Raw genomic sequence first — 19,930 nt, 5'->3', positions numbered from 1 at the left:
CATTATGACTGAAGGTTTCTTTGCCATATACTTACAAAGCCCTTTTTACGTAAATGTTATTGACCTCTGTAGTTTGTTTTATTCAAAGTTGATCGGAAATTTTCATTTTTGAATGATTTGGTTGTGAATGTGTATAAAAAGGAACTGTATAAAGACTATTATACATATGTCAAAAGGTCAATTTCTATCATTCTCCATAAATTGTCTTAACTAACAGATTGCTTGTCATTTCCAAATACATTCTCTACAATTAGATCAAGGAATGGCCTGTTTATATATAAATAAGACTGAAAACTAATCGATAACACTTGATGTCTTTACACATACAACGTCGAGACCCCATCATTACGTAATTTCTGACGTAATAATTGCCTTCACAACCGAAGCAAATAGTCCCAACATTGAATACTTTTTAGTATCCGATTGGACTTGAAAACAGTATCAAGCATTCATTAGGAAAATATATGCTGCTTTCCAGACAGAAAATTCATAGGTCTACAATACAACAGCTCCGCAAAACGGGGCTATATACGCCCACATTTCTACAGCAGAGGAGGTATGTGTTTGGGGCGGGGAATGGGAATGTAATATAATGTAGCAGGCAGGGTGTGGGGGATTGTGGGATTTAGTACGGCAGCAGCGATGTAATACTAAGAAACACGGCACTAGATGTTAGTCAGTTCATCACCACCGTCCTTAATTCCAAGTTTTAAGTTAACACTTTAAATAGAACTAAAGTTATGCTGTAGACACAACATACAAAGGACTGATTTGTGACATAGACTTCAACAATTACATGATTATATGGCTGCTTATACGCAAATACATTATGACAGTGTACAACATGTAATGCTGCTGTACATCATTGCATTCAGTCCTAAATTAACATTTAGAATATGTCAAGCACAGAAAATGCATCAACTGTCCGAATGAAAAGATAAGTATTAAATAGTGGGTCATGACAGCCCTAAATCACAAATAAGAGTTTCACGGCTCACGGCTCTATACGGTGTAACAAACATTTCTACTATTTAACAAATAAAGATGATCGTTGTTTACAATTTAGGTAAAGGGTTTCCAACGGCTCATTTTCGGATCTTTTCTTTTCTAAATCTAAAATATTGAATTTATTTACTTTTATCAATTTCTTCTGTTCCTCCTGTCGTTTACGTACTTCTTTCAGGCTTCTGTCATATTTATATATTGCTTCTCTTAGATTTCTCTCAGACTGTACGATTTCGTGACGTATAATGTCTTTCCGCTGATTGTATGCTATGAGTTTATCCTAAAAGAAACGAAGAAAGCGTTTCGTAAGAGTAGATTTTTTTTGAGTTATTTAATGATAACCCGTTTATTTTCCATTCCATATAAAACAGTACATCAATTTATACAATACAACATGTAAACAATATAGTGAAGAAGATAAGAGCAGAAATAAAAAATAACAAATTATTAGTAAAGAGATACAATGATTTTTTTTTAAGATCTTAATATTTTAAACAAAAAAAAAAAAACAACAAAAAAACATAGTGAATGAAGTGAATGGAGGTTATATTTAAAAAAGTTTAATAAATCCATTCGCAAACAAACCGACATCTTCTCTCGTACATTTGTAACTCTATATGATCCCATTTCATGCTATGTGAAGCAAGTTTTCCTTTTAATGTCGAAATGTGTCTTTCTAGCTCTTTTCTTTCTTGAAGGAATATTAAAAAGTTCTCAAATCTAGGGACAGTATACGTTAATTTATTTTTGAAAATAATGTATTTTGATAAAATTATCATATAATTTACAAAACAACGTTTTTGAGCTTGATGGATGTTAAAAAGGCCAAAACTAATACTACGGAAGTTTAGATCGATTTTCAAATTATGTTGTGAAAGAACGTTTAATAAGTTTGACCAAAAATTTTGTATATATGTACAATCCCAGTATAAATGTTGGAATGTTTCTATATGCATGTTACAAAAGTCAGAGAGACTGGACTGAGAAATATTACATTTATGAAAAAAATTGTTGGTAGGAATAATCCGCATAACATATTTATATTGAAATACTCTCAACGTAGCCTCAATAATAATCTTAAAGAGTATCATATTGATACTCTTCCAATTTAAATTTACAAAACAGTCGTTCCATTTTTGTTTTGCTGTTACGATTTTATTGTTATTATTATTTTCTAAATATTTATTGTACAAGATTTTTTAAGTTTTTTTTTCAACTGCATTATTTTATTAATAAGATAGTGTACATCTCCCACGGTTTCATTAACCTTTTCTGATTTTATTACTTCTTTCCCGGCAGAGGAAATATTTAAGGGAATGGTAATGAAGATAATATTTTTTTCCAATTCCATAACGAGTTTGAAATTCCTCAAATTTATAGAATCGTTTTTTTTTTTCATAGCTATACAGATCTTTAATCATTTGTATCCCTTTCTCCCACCATGTTTTGTAGAAAACAGTTTTCCCTGATATTTTGATCAATGAATTATTCCAAATAATTTCTGTGGATACGTTTTTAATTTTTTTTTTCAAAATTAATTTTAGACCAACTTGAAATAACGTCTTTAAGGAAAGTATTCTTGATTTTAGAAGTAATATCGGAGTCTATAAAGTTGCATTCCAAAATCATTTTTCCACCGAGTTTATTAATTTCCATTAAATAAAACGATTTCCAAGCACCTTTATTGTCTGTGTTTAAAATTCGTTTCACCCAGCTAGCTTTTATCGCATTTACAAATGATTCCACATCAATCATTTTTAGACCACCTTCCTTATAGTCTTTTATAATTGTTTTTCGAGATATTTTGTCTGGTTTTCCATCCCAAAGAAACGAATAGAGGCGTCTAGTCAGTTTAGAAAAATAATTATTTGGTGGATTTTCTAACACTGTTAAGGGGAAAACAATTTTTGGGAGAGCAAACGTCTTTATTACTGTTATTTTTCCTAACAAACTCATTTTTTTCCATTTATTTAAACATGCATATAATTCTTCAAATTTTTAATCATAACTTAATTTTATTCGTTCAGTTTTTTTTTTTATTTGTAAAAACAATTCCTAGAGTGGTACATTGGTCTGATGTCCATTTAAATGGTTTCATTTTACAGAATATTTTTTCAGTGTAACGCAAAGGACTGCTCTTAACACTGTTGATTTTCTTTTAATTTAGTTTAAGCCCCGATATGAGACTTAACTTTTCGATGACACTGATAAGTGTAGAGAATGACTGGTTTGAACCATCTGTTATAAATGTTGCGTGGTCTGCAAATAATGTTGTTTTTTATTGCCTTACCTGCCATTGTTATACCTTTAATATTTTTTTTCATTTAAAATGGCTGGATACAATTTCTATTGCAATTATGAACAAGTAACTAGAAAGTGGACAGCCTTGGCGGACACCTTTCAATATTAAAACGTTCTGACAGATGTCCGTTATTTGACACACATCCTTTTATATCGTGATACAATGTTTTACCCAGCATTTAACTGAATCTCCAAAGTTAAAGTATTCTAATGTTTTCAAAAGGAATCTATGGTCAAGACTATTGATAGCTTTTCCAAATCGACAAAAAATAATAACCCGTCTTTGTTGTTGTCGTTTAAATGATATTTTACATCATAAATCAATCTGATATTTTCTTTTTAATGTACCTACCTTGAATAAATCCTGTTTGGTAGTTACTTATTGTAGATGGAATTACTGATTTTATTCTATTTGCTATTGCTTTGGTGGCTATCTTGTAATCTATATTTAAAAGTGATATTGGTTTCCAGTTAGTTAAAAAGTTTAGCTCACTGTTTTGTCCGCCACGACTTCATATCTGTGTTGTTACATTTTCCCCTCGGGATCATTGATTTCAATTCATTTAGATTTGAAGACTGAATACTGCTCAGAGGCTGGGGACGTGGGCAGTGTTGCATTTTCCATTATTGCCCATGAACAGACTCATTCAAACAGAGTCTGCAATTTTCACTGTTTGTCTTGTTCTCGTTGCTTCCTAGGGATCTACTTTTCAGCTTTTATTAAAATCATTTTTATAGCTTAGAAACTGTATTGATTATGGTGGGTTTGGAGTTGCAGATAACTCCTGACTGATCTAGGAAACAGTGCTCGATAAATACGATCTGAAAATAAATACCCAACAAAATGAAAACTCAGCTGTAAGTCCATGCTTCATGTATGAACAATAGATGTTCGATACTCTGTGGCCCCCACCCTTCTGTCAGTCATTGTATTCCCCCACTTTTCTCCCCTACTAGCTGTCTGAATAATGTCATTTTATAACAGTTAATAACTAATCGTAAATCTTATCGCATTTACACAATATCAAATCATTCCATTAGCACCTCTATAAAATCTCTTACGCTATAAAACACAGTCACAATATTTAAAACAAATGCAATCATTCTAAAGCCATGACTTAACAGGTGTACCTAGGAGAAAAATATATTGTTAATGTATTCAGTTACGAAATGATATGCAATTTATTGATTTATGTGCACATTTTAAAAAAAAAAACGACTTCATTATATTGTGGCAAAATTAAACCATCAAAATCATGAACGTGTTCTTGACAATAAGTTGAAAGTGTTTTTTTTTGTGTGTCATCACATCTACTGAGTCATAATTATGCAAGTTAAAATTAGAGTACATGCTTTGCTTGTTTGCGTTCTATGCTCCAAACGGTCATCTTACAAGTTTATGTTTCACTTTTAATATTTCTGAAAATAAAACTATCATTTTTTCACCTAAACTATTAAGTCCTCAGTTCGAAATATGTAAAAACGTTTAATTCTAAGCCATATGATATAAACTTTATCATTGTCCATATGACTAAATAAGAATTACCATAGGAGAAATGATTCTATTTTATGATTTTCATTGAAATACTGGAATTCATCTGTGAAATAAAATTGATATTTTCACTGTTTCAAACATTTTGTTTTTAACTGGTACGGAACTACTTTTGAATGCAGAAGAATATGAATTATAAATAAAAAAAATCCTTGCAAAATATACTTCAGTAAATATATATATATATAGAAATACCAACAGGATTATAAATATATACGTTCTATCATAGCAGAGCTACCGCGTCGCATTACGGTTAAACGTGTGAAAAACAAAATGAATAAAACTGTGTAAAGAATTACTATCGAGTTGAAAATTCGTGATACTTTTTTGGAATCGGTGTTGTTCGGGTTTCTTCCAGCACACAATGCTCATAGTAATTAATCAGTAAGACGTCAGTAGACGCTTGCTGTTTACGGTTGACAAAAACGTTTCGCTTACAGCTTTGAACGTTGAATAAAAATGTAAATCAGCGCCTGAAGATAAGAATTTAGTGCTAAATACATTTTCTACGAAGAAAAAAAGGATAAAATACAATATTTTCAATGCAAAACGATTTTCATCACGCTTCCATAACTGAAATTTATTATATATACTTATATTTGTGTTGATGACGTCATACTTCCACATTGGTACAGTGGTTAGCGAGTTGAAGTTGAAAACCAAAGGTCGGGAGTTCGATCCTCACCATATGCATTTTTCTTTATTGTTTTTTTATTTCAGTTTTTTTTATTTATTTATCTATTATGAGTTTTAAAAGCATTGTAAAAAAATAAGGTCATTCATGTGAAATTTAACAAGTGTTTTGTTAGTGATGTCAGGTTCCAAAGTACTGTCTGTAGATAAAACTTATTTTTAAAAAAGGGTTCGGGATCAGAATATACAGGCATTGAACTGTGAAAAGCACATAATGCTCTTCTCCCCATTCACATTTATTTCATCCACAAGCTTAAAAATCACTGACCAGAGTTTATTACTAGGAAAAAAAACTATTGCCAATGAATTATCAATAAACATCACAAAGGCTTCTACTACCATTCCTATTCTATACCAGTAGTGCTAAAAGATTAACAATAAAAAGGTCATAGACTGTTAACTTAGCAGTTCAGTAAATAAATCAGAAGTTTTCGGGAATTTCTGCAAACAGATCTCAATGAACATAAACTTCCTAAAACGGATTCCAGATAATTCCAGCAGCACTCCTTTAATTTTCAAGGGGCACTGGTGATTTTTCAAGGGAGCTCTGCGTTCTAGGTAGCACCTAAGTTCATACTAATTAAATGTGAAAGAAATCAGGATACGTAAAATAACTATTCAGCGTTTTTCTGCAAAGATATCCTGACGTCACGGAACTATAACGTTATGATATGATGCTCATAACGATGCACGAACAATCTGGATATAGGAATACATAAGAAAATTTTGAAGTTGACAGCTTATAAGGAGTATTTCCAAACGGATGTTCAACACCAAAACTAGACTTAACAATTTAGTACAATTATAAGCCATGCAACATTGCAAAACGTCAAACGGATACGGTCGAAAGTAATACATGTATATACTTGATAATATATTTACTTGAAATGTATACATATATTGGTTTTACAACACTCTTTTCGAAAAAAAGATATATTGGATCGAAATTTCATATTTAGAAACATTGCCACAAACTTCATATAGTTTATATAAACATAAAATTAACAATCTTAATATGTAGTAACAGTGCTATGCATTACATAGCCAATTTCGCCACATATGATTCTCATATGAAACGATAACCATATGAAATTCATATGAATTTCTTATGATAATCATATCGTAATACGATCATATGCTTTTCATATGTACTATTTCATATGATTTTCATATGCAAGTTTTCATATGCTACTCATATGAAACAATTAACATATGAAAATCATATGAAATATTGTCCATATGAGACCCATATGTTTTTGATATGAAAACCATATACATATCTTTTTGCATTATGAAAACAAAATGGCGGAGACAATGAGGGTCTGTACAACATACTCCTCCGAGAACTGTTCAGAATTAGAGCTACATGTGATTTTGCGCGTTTCGATCTTTTTTAGATGGAATGGCCTACCACCAAAGGGATGGAAATGACTAATAGGCCTAAATCAATGTACAAAAATATATGCAGCGCGGGTCATAACTCATGAGGGTGGAGTTTGGGGATCTCCATAATAAAGATTTTGTAATTTTAACTTCAATCTAATGAGTTTAAGATGCGATTTTTAGCCCCTTTAAATGTTAAAACTTTATTTTTCGGACAAGCAGTAAAATGTATAAACAGACAAAGCGGTTGGTGCTTGGGCTTTGGCAAATTAGGGGATCGCCCCTAAGAACATTTTTAAGGCGAAAATCGTGCACTTTGATGAGTTCTCGGTATAATTCTATGTTCTGTTTAATATAATTATAAAGAATGCATATTTTCACGAAAAATGATACATTTTAAGACGGTCCCACGACAAAACTGTCGGCGGTAAAAATATACAAATTATATATCTCTTTACACAATGTATTAGATTTAATCATAAAAGTTATTTCATAAACATATCTTGTTATTGGAACATTTTACAATTATTTGAAGTTAGTGAAAAACACGGACGTTTTCCGTACAGAAAATTACGGAAATACAGCTTTTATCCTAAATTACGTACAGACGGACGAACATATGTTGTTTGTTCTTGTCACAAACTTTCAGATTTTGTCATTTCTATCCAAACAAGTATTTACTTGCAGTTATTTACCCAAAATAAATAGTTTATACGCAGTTTTTCCTTATTTTACGGCTAATATTTTAAGTCAAAAAGGTTGAAGTTCATGCAGGAAATGTTCCCGGCGTGTCCGTCGAGGAAGAAAATTGTTTTTCATATTCGTTTAAACAATGTTTCCAACTACTTATTAAAAGAAATTTGAGTTTTATAACGTAATCCTAAGGTTTGTTTATAATAAAATGAAATTGATGAAATTTTCGAAAAAATGCGACGAGAATTAGCGTTGATTAAATGGTCCCTATCGCCAGTCTACAGATCGTACAGACAAACAAAACTTACTGAAACTATTTATTTCAGTAGAAATAATTGATATAAACCAAAGCGTGTTATTTCAGAGCCTTATGTTTTTTTTTTTTAGAAAAATAAGGTGTATTGTCGTGCATTCTTTGCTTTTTGACATGGCACCCATGTTCGAGCCTGTACGACTCTTATAATCGGGTTTGAGCCTTTATGAAATAGTTCTTAAATAGTTTTACAAATACATGTAATATTTATTAATACATCTTTAGTACTTTTGTCGTAATATCTGATTGAAAATGACCAATTTTTGAAAGCAAAATATTAACAACATTTGATCTATATAACCTCGACATGCGATAATTCTGCAATATTTGAGCGATATACTGTCGTGTGTCATTGCTCGTTGTCGTGTGTCGCGTTGAATGCCGTGTATCGTGGTTAAGCATTTTATGTCGACAGTCGACAATTCCACGACATGATATAATGTCGAGTGTCGTTGTACATTGCCGTGTCCAAATTAATGAAACAGTTCAATATTTTTCATAGCGTCAGCACTATCTAGATCTAGATTTGTAAAGAGAATTGAGACATTGTCAAGCAAAATACACTGAAACCGCTATAAACTGGAATCCTTGAAAACCGGAAACTCATCCAGCTTTGAGAAATTTTGGTGTCGCAGTTGAAAAAACATCCATGTTAACTCATGAAGTTGTACAGCTATTAGGCCCCTAACCCGCGTGAAAAGTGAACGACCTTAAAGGCAGTCTGACTGTTAATTTGCACTTACCGATACCATGATTGCATGCTTAATTCAATCTTAGGACATAAATCCGGTAAATTAAAGATAAGTAACTGAATAGGATTAGATATTACACATTGGCCTATCAGATTTCCATGTAATTATATTAAATATTTTGTTAACTTAATTATGTAGCAATTATTCTCATTAGAAAACCACTTAAAAAAAAAAAAAAAAAAAAAAAAAAAAAAACATTTCCGCATTGAAAACTTTAAAGAAATTAACTTTTATCTGATAGCTGTTCTTTAAGAAAGGTTCCACTATACTGCCAAACTGTGAAAAAACAACACGAACGGATATGAGTAAGTTTGAAAATACAGAACTAATTGCAATAAGAATACAAATGTCAAAATATTTACCATATGACGACCGACTACAACGTAAGTTAAAAATAAAAAAAATAAAACACGTTTGATAACATAGGCTAATTAAAAAGTTCAGTTTGTTATCAAGTAATAACAGCGGTTTGGTGTATATATATATAGCGTCTTTAATAAAAGTTGTGATACATAAAAACCTATTTTTTACCATGTATAGATCTACATTGAAAATATACTATTTCCGAACACCGTATCCGGTACAGGTACGGCACTGAAACTGAACATCGGATGGAAACCGAGTTGTTCCGAATTGAGCGTTTGTTTACAAATGGATGACATACACGCGAAATTACATCCACAACAATTCAAGCAGCGCACTGACAAATTACTGACAAGAAAGACAAATGGCAGGTCTGCTCAAAGGCTACGCACTGACTGAATCAAGGGCAATCATGATAGATCTATGCGATACCATACTGATTCCGTAAAGGCGAGCAGGAAGCGCCGCAGATGAAGTTGTCATCTTTTAAGACTTTTATGTTTAGAAGAATGTTACATTATGTAAAATCTATAATGAAATGTTAAGATAAAGTAATCTGCTGGTAGGGGGTTCAGGTGAATTTTTATTTCCATTCCTTTTCTCTTGAATTTAAGTTAGGTTAAAGGCCCACATCTTAAGGAACAAAATGGTGTAAAGATCATTCATATAGCTTTTTATACTTTTTGAGATATGTCATTTTGAATGCCTGTAAAATTGCGAAATTTTGTAATCATTTTGCTTATAGATAATACATTACTGAAAAGGCACCGAACTTGGTAAAATTATGCAAAAGTACAACCCTTTGGATTATATAGAACATTGCACTTCTTGTCAGACTAAAATGTTATAGGTATGTGTATGTATCATTGTTTAGATCAATAATTTCATAAAATCTTGGCAAAGATTAAAAATATATCAAAGATATGCTATTTTGTAATTTTAAAAGGTGGCTGGGGTACAAATTAAATATGGCTTTTTATATAGAAAACAGTGATTATTCGTGCTGTTTACATTTATTCATCAAATTTTTTTGCTGTTTTGAGAAGAAACCTTTTTGAGGTGCTAGAAAATGAATGCTGCATTTAAAATAATGCGTTTTAATAAATTAATATTGAGCAATATTGCCAAAAATTTGCAATTTTTCCAAAAAAATTCTCGAAAAATATCAAAAAAATTTAACGCAGCATCTGATTTAGTGTAGTCGGATGACTATTTCATCATATAAAACAGTCAGAAACACTGCAGATTGTCACAGTTCACCAATAAATGCACATTTTTCCCCCTATCCTCAAAATTTAAAGCTACTTTTAGGGGGGTTGATATAATTATGATGACAATTTCAATGTTTAATAGAATCGCATGATTTTTTCGACACATGATGTTCAATGTCCATTCTTTAAATAATATATAAAAAATGTACATGTTTAATAACAACAGCACATGTTTTGCAGATTCAAAATTGGCTAATTCTATATTAAATTACACATACCAGTTCATCAACTGAACTCTCTACTGCTGGTGGAAATTGAGTTTCAAGATGTGCGTATCCAGGTGACATTATTTTAGTTGCTAGCCCAATGAAAATGATGGGTACAGATAATGTTGTTTTTACTCTCTTTGGACAGTAAAGATGAACTAATATAATGGAACTTAGTATTGTGCCCTCACTGCCTAGCTGTGGGGCAAACAAGGAATATCTTCATCCACTTTTGATCAAGAATCGGATAGCGCCATTAGCGGCTATTTTGATATGAGTAGTGGTTCCACAGCCTGAGGCAAAACCTGGTGACCACCAACTCTCAGTCTCTTGCAAATTATAGTATGAAACGTCTACATTCCCGCAAGGGGTGTGACGTCAACGGAAGATAGAGAAGAACTTATCACGGTGCAGTGCAACCTAGCAGAATCAGCCTGTCATGTGAATGGATGAAAAAAAAGTAAGTTTCCCATTTATACTAGATACGTGAGCTCTATTGTGATGAAAACTTAAAACTTATTTGAATCACTCTCGTGTCCACTTCATGGAAAAACCACTACTGGTCGCAGTAGTGTCGTATGAGAAGGCATGGTCGTGACCCTACAGTCAGGTGCTCAAACTCACGACCCCTGGATTGAAGTTATGAGGTCTTAAACTTGTGTGTGGTTTATATAAAGAAAATGGTCTTAGACTCTATATATTGTTATTTAGTAACCTTCCATATTTTCAAACTTATTAATAGGATATCTTTTCTGCCATAAGTACATGTGTAACTATGCATGTACCCATTTCCTTTCTATTGATCTTTATACACAAATGATATTATGCACGCTTTGTCAACACGAAAAAATATATTGTAGAATAAAAACCAGATTATATTCAGATGTTTACAGTGTATACAGCGGTGATTCATTTTCTTTTTAGCCAATGCTATTGAATACTGAATAGTAAGAAAACACAAAATTTTTAATTATGTTTTATATTTTTCACTCTAAATTTTTAATTTTGTTACTATTTCTTGGCCCTCATTTAAACATGTATGAACAAATAATTGATTAATTGATCACACAAACATATTTTTCAGAGACACTGGAGCCTGAAGGGGTGCTTCAAATGATCCTGTTACCAGAATATTTGGTCACAGTTAAAACAACTGAATAAGAATAGTATATAAACTTTGAAGTCTAAGTGCATGCTTGACATATTTTTTGGGCAAGTGGAAAAAGCTGACAATTATGAGCTACATTTACAGTACAGAGTGTTCTAAATTCTACATAGGCCAGAAACAAAGTCTGCAAAGATTTAATTGTTACAATAGTGCAGAATGAGATACTGATAATTAAATGGATTAGCATTCATGTCAGTACTCAATCAAAACTTCGGTGTCAGAAATGCTTGATATCTATGGAAATCAGATATATCGTATCTGGCCTAATACGAAATAAAGAGTTAAATTATTTTGATTTTGGGCAAAGACTAAAAAAATTGTTTGTTTCCGGTAACATGCTAAAAAAATAGGGTAGGTAGGACGGAAACAAATATAATTATAGCGTATATTTGTTTGTTTCAGTGAAATATCAATTTTATTTCACAAATGAGCATCAAAAACTGATATTTTCACGAGTGGCGTAGCCACGAGTGAAAATGACTTTTTTTGGTGCTCACGAGTGAAATAAAATTGATATTTCACTGACACAAACAAATTTTCTTTTTATTTCATGTGTAAAACTCTACTTTTGTTGCGTAATTTATAAAATGTCGAAAATCGCGGAAAAGATCAACAGAAAGCATAACACAAATGACATCGTCATAATGGTCCCCGGTATTCATAACGCTCAGTATACAATTTTACTTAAATCGCGACGGAGGACCGGAACTAGTTCGGCAAAAATAGTGAAAAATAAAAATGATAATCTACTGTTTCAAACTGTGGATTATCCCTTTTATTTCACTGAGAAAACTCTATAAATCACTGGAAAACATAAAAAAAAAATTTTTTATTAAGGGGAACTTTTCGGAAATCATTTTTGTGTCAAAAAATGAATACAAATAAAGGGGTTATGCCTTTAGAGCGTCAATAAGTTGATTTCTAACATTACTGGCCATATTTAAAGCATAAAGAATTCAGCTTAGCAACATTGTATTAAAAAGTTGAAAAAAATATTCTCCAAGGCTATAAAAACTTAAAGGGTCGGGCCAAAAATTTCAGATAGGTTGGGATGCTGGAAACAAACAATTTTTTACACCCTATATCAGTATTCTGATTATTTTGAAAACAATGCCAAGAAAGCCAAGAAATTGGCGTTTGTCACAATTGTTTGTGATAACAAATCGTTTTACATGCAGGGTTGGAATAATTAAGCTCGCATACTTGCAATGTGCATGTGACTTTTGCCCAAACTCAGTATCACAGAATTTTGCTGGTGCTAACTTAAATGGAATCGACAGCATTTATCATTTCTTTGACTTTCTGTTTCGATCTGCTGTAAATATGTATTCATTCAGGGTGCTTTACATGGTACGCACAATTGATGTTGTTTTTACATAGTGTGCGGTCTGGCAGGGGTGGCAAAATCTGATTTTGACTTGCTTGTCCGTTTTTGTCAATTGCTATTTTTAGCTCGACTATTCGAAGAATAGGGGAGCTGGTGTGAGCGTCACACAAATGTTAAAGTTCGCGTACCACCCCAAATATTTTCAAAGTCCATTGAGATATTGCTTTCATATTTTGCATACTTGTTAACCATCATGACCCCAGTCTGTAAAAAAGGAGGAGGCAACTCTATCAAGCATTTTGGCTGAATTATGGCCCCTTTTCGACTTAGAATATGCTTATTGTAATGTTAAAGTTTTACTCATTGCTTATATTATACTATCAAGCACTGAGAATAGTCGAGCGTGCTGTCCACTGACAGCCCTTGTTTACTTGTCCGTATGATAGTTATAAATATAGTAAATTCTGGTCAAATTTTACTTGTCCGTACAAACTTTGGGACAACCTGGGCAATACGGACAATTGAATTTTCCACCCCTGCCTGGTTACAACATGATATTTTATTTGTGTCTGCTTGTGTATTGTGGCGTAAGACGGTAAGTATGAAGTATTTCTACAATTATATTGTGGAGTAAGTAAGTATGAAATGTGACTGCAGTTGTATTGTAGAGTAAGTATATTAAAGATATATTAAAGTAGATCTATGGTAATTATTATGAATACATTGTCATGGAGTAAGTATGAAGTGCGTTCACAATTGTGTCATGGAGTACTTTTGAAGTACATTAAAATTTTATATCGTAGAATAAGTATGAAATACGTCTATACAGTATGTTGTATTGTGAAGTATAAAGTATGTCTACAGATGTATGGTGGAGTAAGTATGAAGTATATCTACAGATGTATGGTGGAATACGTATGAAGTATGTCTACAGATGTATCATGGAGTAAGTATGAAGTATGTTTACAGATGTATGGTGGGATAAGTATGAAATTTGTATACAGATGTATCATGGAGTAAGTATGAGGTATGTCTACAGATGTGTCATGGAGTAAATATGTAGTATATCTACATATGTATCATGGAGTAAGTATGAAGTATGTCTACAGATGTATGGTGGGATAAGTATGAAGTTTGACTATAGTCGTATTGTGTAGTATTTATAAAGTATGATAACAGAACTTTGTGTCATGGAGTAAGTGGCAGTGTGAAATATGTCTATGTAGCTAACTAGTTGAGTATGCATGAGGTATGCCATCAGTAGTATTTTGGAGTAAGTATAAAGTACCTCCACAGTTTTGTACTTGAGTAAGTATGAAGTAATTCCATAGCTGTGTCATGGAGTAAGTATGAAGTGCATCTACAGTTGTGTCATTGAGTAAGTATAAAGTACACACACAACAGTGTCATGGATTTAGTATAGAGTGCTTTCACAGTTGTAATTTGTTGATCAAGTATGAAAAGTTATAATGAATGTTTAAAGTTGCATTATGTATAATATGGAATAAGTATGAATTATGTCCTCAATTGTATTGTGTATCAAACATTAGATTTGTCTACAAGTTATGTAATGAATTTTTTATACTCACTAAAAAGCACTTGAATTCTAACCCTGACATGCACATTTATAGTACATATAAGCTGTGGCTGTCTTACTGGTGGGCATTAGTATCATGTATAAATTTGTTAAAGATAATAAATTTTGCAGATGATCACATCATGTACTGTTAATTCCTGATTCATCAATGCCATGATTGAACAGCAATTCACTAGTAAACGTTTCACTGCCTATAGAAACAAGCAACTCCGCAGTCTTCTAAATTTCTTTTGAAAAGTCATCTTTGATCTTAAAGTTGTATGGTACAGTTTAGTATTTTCCTTTTTGGGATGGCTACCAATTAGATAATCTTAAATAAAGTCACATTATATTTTGACCTTATCAGTCTTGGCTTGATTAATCATTAAAAGTTTTGAGAAGAAAATGGATATAATTACACAAAATTTGAATAGCCTTAGGAGTTAATATCAGGGTCTGAACACAGACTAATGTTTATTTTTCTGTTTTAGATAAATTGTTCTTCAACAAACAATAATTACATTTTGTTTTTGACATAGCTTTACTGTTTAACCATGTTAGATATTGTATGTCACTATAAACACACTTATTATTTTAAGAATCCTTGTTAAAGAGATTTGAGACAAATTGTTTATAGTGTAATAGTAAGATGATATCTACAGTCTGATGTATTACTATACACCACTGGCATTGGGTTATAATTACATGTATTGTCAAAATATATCGTATCACGTTGTTTGTTTTGTTAATCTTGAGAAATATGCACAAGTTGTGCTGTAGAAATATTGCTTTACTTTTTTAGTGCAGCATTACTATGCAAAAAGAACAGAAACAAAGCATATTGTGAAGTCAATGATTCAGTTTTCATCAAACATATTTAAGAAACAGTTTACTAAATCTTCAAAGATCATTAAGTTGCATTTCAATACTATTTTCAAAAGAATGTATTTTCTGTTGTGAATAAGAAGTTGTTGAGAATATTTTTGTGATCGCTTTTTTCTATTTACTAAGGCTCCCATGTTAATATGTTTAAATGAGTCCTTGTCATGTTTGACTGGTAAATGTTTACAAAATTTCTATCCAGTTAAACAAAACGATCATCCTTAGAACAACCATGTCTTTCTGATTGAAACACGTTTTCTGTCTGTTAAAGATACTAGATTTGTCTTTTGCAGTAAACAGGGAGTCGCCGTATTTGCCCACTTGTTCGGTTCAAAAATTGATTAATTTAAAAAATAGATTGCTCCATTTTGAAATACACTTGCATCAAACAATAGGGAAAATGTTCCTGGATTATTTTCTTTTAGCTCACCTGAGCCAATGGCTCAGGCTAACCTTTTGTGACCGCTCAATGCCTGTTGTGCGTTGTGTGTCAACAATTTCTAAAAAATCTTTCTGAAAACCATTGGGCAGATTTACACCAAACTTCACAGGAATGATCCTTTCAGGCAAAAATATTTTTAAAGTTTTCCCCTGATACTTTAGCCTGTATCCTTTATTTATTGATTGACCTGTCCCATATTTTAGCTTGACTGTTCAGAATGTAGGTAGAGTTATTTGACCTAAGATAATTATGCATGTTTGATAAAATAAAGCCTGAATTTGACGTACAGAAATGAAAGTCATTTTTAGCTCCACTATTTGGAGAATAGGGGGACTATTGTACTCGCCCTGGCGTTGGTGCGGCTTACCTTTCTTGGTTAAAGTTTTTTGTCAACCTTCGTTTTTCTGTCATATCTTTGTTACTATTGCTTATATCTTACTATAACTTCACATAAACATTTTCCAGTATACAATTAAAGTATATGTAGGGGCTGAGCCCATTATACCCAAGATCAATGTCACCAAGGTATACTTAGGTTATTTTTAAGGTTAATGTTTTCCGGCAACCTTTGTTTTTATGCCCCTCTTCGAAGAAGGAAGGGTATATTGTTTTGCAGATGTCGGTCGGTCGGTATGTAGACCAATCCGTTTCCGGATGATAACCCAAGAACGCTTGGGCGTAGGATCATGAAAGTTGATATGGTGGTTGGTCATAACCAGCAAATGACTCCTATTGATTTTGAGATTAGTAGGTCGAAAGTCAAGGTCACAGTGACCCAGATCATTTAAACGGTTTCCGGATGATAACTCAAGAACACTTGGGCCTAGGATCATGAAAGTTGATAGGGAGGTAGGTCATGACCAGCAGATGACCTTATTGATTTTGAGGTCAAAGGTCGAGGTCACAGTGATCAGGAACAGTTCAATGTTTTCTGGCTGATAACTCAAGAATGCTTTGGCCTAGGTTCATAACGTTGATAGGGTGGTTGATCATAACCAGCATATGACTCCTAAAGATTTTGAGATCAGTAGGTCAAAGGCCAAGGTCAAAGTGACCCAGAACAGTTAAATGGTTTCAGGATGATAACTTGAGAACGATTTGGCCTAGGATCATGAAAGTTGATAGAGAGGTTGATCATGACCAGCAGATGGCACCTATTGATTTTGAGGTCATTAGGTCAATGGTCAAGGTCACAGTGATCAGGAACAGTTTAATGGTTTCCAGATGGGCCTAGGACCACGAAAGTTAAAAGGGAGGTTGGTACTGACCAGCAAATGACCCCTAAAGATTTTGAGGTCAGTAGATCAAAGGTCAAGGTCACAGTGACCTGGAACAGTTAAAATGTGTATGGATGAAAACTTGAGAATGCTTGGGCCTATGATCACGAAACTTAATAGGGAGGTTTATCTTGACCAGCAGATGACCCCTATTGATTTTGAGGTCAAAGGTCAAGGTCACCTTGACCAAGAACAGTAGAACTTTTATGCTCAGTGACTAAATAATTTCTGTCCCTTGTGCAGTTACTGAATGCATCAAGGGGGCATTTCGTGTTCTACGAGCTCTTGTTCTCTCATATCTTTGTTAATATTGCTTATATCGTACTGTTACTTCATATAAACATTGTCCAGTATAAAAACAAAGTATGTGTAGGGGCTGAGTCTGTTACACCCAAGGTCAAGATCACCAAGGTGTTATACTAAGGTTATTTTTAAGGTTAAAGCCTTTTGGCAACATTTGTTTTTCTGTCATATCTTTGTTGCTGTTGCTTATATCTTACTGTAACTTTACATAAACATTGTCCAGCATACAAACAAAGTATGTACAGGGGCTGGGCCTATTATATCTAAGGTCAAGGCCATCAAGGTGTTATATTTAGGTTATTTTAAATGTTAAAGTTTTTCGGCAACCTTTGTTTTTCTGTCATATCTTTGTTATTATTGTTTATATCTTACTGTAAGTTCACATAAGCATTGTCCAGCATACAAACAAAGTATGTGCAAGGACTGGGCCCATAATACCAAAGGTCAAGGTCACAAAGTTGTTATACTTGGAATTATTTTCATGTTAATTTTTTTCGAAAGCTTCGTTTATAGACATATCTTTGGTACTTTAAAAGATAATGACTTGAAATTAACTCCCTGAGGCCGATATCATAATATACATGCTGCGGCGAGATAAGAATTACCACCTGACGTCGAAGAACATAATCTGATTTTCTCATAATCACACTCGCAGGCACTCAATTGAAATCATGCATGGAAATATTATTAACATGGGTGTAAATTAAACTACACTTATAAAATCTTCCAAGTTTGAACAAATATTTATATTTATCCACTTTCGTCCGTAAGTTATATCCAAATAGAATTATAATTTCACTTCGAAACATTCATCATTTTTACACACCTATTGCGTTTAATAAATATTTGAACATTTCCGATTTTATTACTTTTTCAAATGTAAACACATTAGATTCCAATAAATAGATATACATTATTAACACAGAGTATTTACATCAGCATTATTCAAAATTAACACCCATTTTTGAGTGAATATCGATGGTTTATTTTGATGTATAATTTATTTCTAAACATTTACACAAACGTTGTGTGACACGCACTGAGACATTTAAGTTGTAATATTTGCACCTATCTTTGATGAATTATTAAATTTACAAAGAGCGTTTATTTACACACATTTTTATGTATGAAACATTTTTTGCTGTGTTATTTTTATCCATTTGAATGTAATGCGGTGTCAGCTTTCTAAAAGTTAACATTTTCTGACCATTCATTTCTCTGATAATGAAATTTCATCGTCGGAATCATCATCGGACGGACTGATATGTCAAAATCAGCATGATAATGAATATTTTCTTCAATTTAAGAAAATTCTCGGGCAGCCGACATTATTTTAATCTTTAGAAATACAGTATGAACGAAACACAGCGGAGTTCGTCTTTTTTATTTCCTTTTAATACCGAAAATTTACAAACATTTATTTTAACAAGGAAACTAATTATTAGCATAATTAATAATTATAACATCTAAGAAATAATAGCCGGTATGCAAAATAATTTTGCTTTTATCAGGATTATCAAAAATTAACAAGTATCTGACGCAATCAGCATGATCTCGGTGCCGCGACTATACTCGTCAATCGCCGTCCTGGGGAGTCCTGATAAAGCGCGTATAGTCGGATATCGACGCTACAGGGGTAGAAAATATAGCGCCTTTAGTCGCATTTCGGCCCCAAGGAGTTAAAAGCTATAATTTATAATCATCATCATCTGCATGTGTAGTAACAATCCCTGTAACTCTTGATTTGTATTTTTGACCAAATTATGCCCCTTTCTTACTTAAATTTTTATCTGTACCTCTCTGATTATTTGATATTTTTTAACACAGACTCTATCTATTGTGCAATATTCATCCACAGTTCTAGTTGGTCTTGTCAGTAACTTTACTATATTCAAGTAAATTGCCACAGTCACCATAACAAATTAATTTGTTGCATGTAAGATTCAGACCTCTAACTCAAGGTTAAGGTCACCTTTAGAGATGAAATATTTTGGTATTTTTTATCTGGTCTGTTACTTTTTTATGCATTTGTGTATATCTAAATAACTTTGCATACATAATAACCATTACAAGAAATTGTGTCATGTACAAAGGTCACAGACACTTAAGTTAACTTTTTTTGTACACGAAATTTCCTCTCTTTTTATATGATAAAAGTACAATACATGTGCTTTATGTCAGTTTTCTCACTATTTTAAAAATGAAATTATGTTTATAATTATTAAATAAGGTGATTGTAGTGATACATGTAGATATAAAAATCTATTGATAACTGTAGAAATCCAGAATTCAAAACCCAAACACAGGATATAACTTTATGGTATATATAGGTAAATAGAGAATTACTTTAGTTGCAATACCTTTATAATAGGTTGATATGTAGTGCAGTTCTGCATTGAAAAATAGTAGAATTAACTTTTTCT

At 32.4% G+C, this 19,930-nt stretch overlaps 1 protein-coding gene across 1 annotated transcript in view; it reads right to left on the bottom strand.

Moving 5' to 3' along the window:
- Positions 1–1,135: 1,135 nt before the first annotated feature.
- Positions 1,136–19,930, bottom strand: part of LOC128552492 (uncharacterized) — a gene marked incomplete at its 3' end in the record, with an annotated part of 35,829 nt that continues 17,034 nt past the window's right edge. Inside the window, exon 4 of the mRNA XM_053533539.1 lies at positions 1,136–1,285. Coding sequence (XP_053389514.1) covers positions 1,136–1,285 — 150 coding nt within the window. The remainder of the gene's footprint in view (positions 1,286–19,930) is intronic.

Source organism: Mercenaria mercenaria, unplaced genomic scaffold, assembly GCF_021730395.1.
Source record: "Mercenaria mercenaria strain notata unplaced genomic scaffold, MADL_Memer_1 contig_2847, whole genome shotgun sequence".
Classification (NCBI taxonomy): Eukaryota; Metazoa; Mollusca; class Bivalvia; order Venerida; family Veneridae; genus Mercenaria; species Mercenaria mercenaria.
Note: the sequence above shows the minus strand (reverse complement) of the source record. Positions and strands in the feature narration are given on the sequence as shown.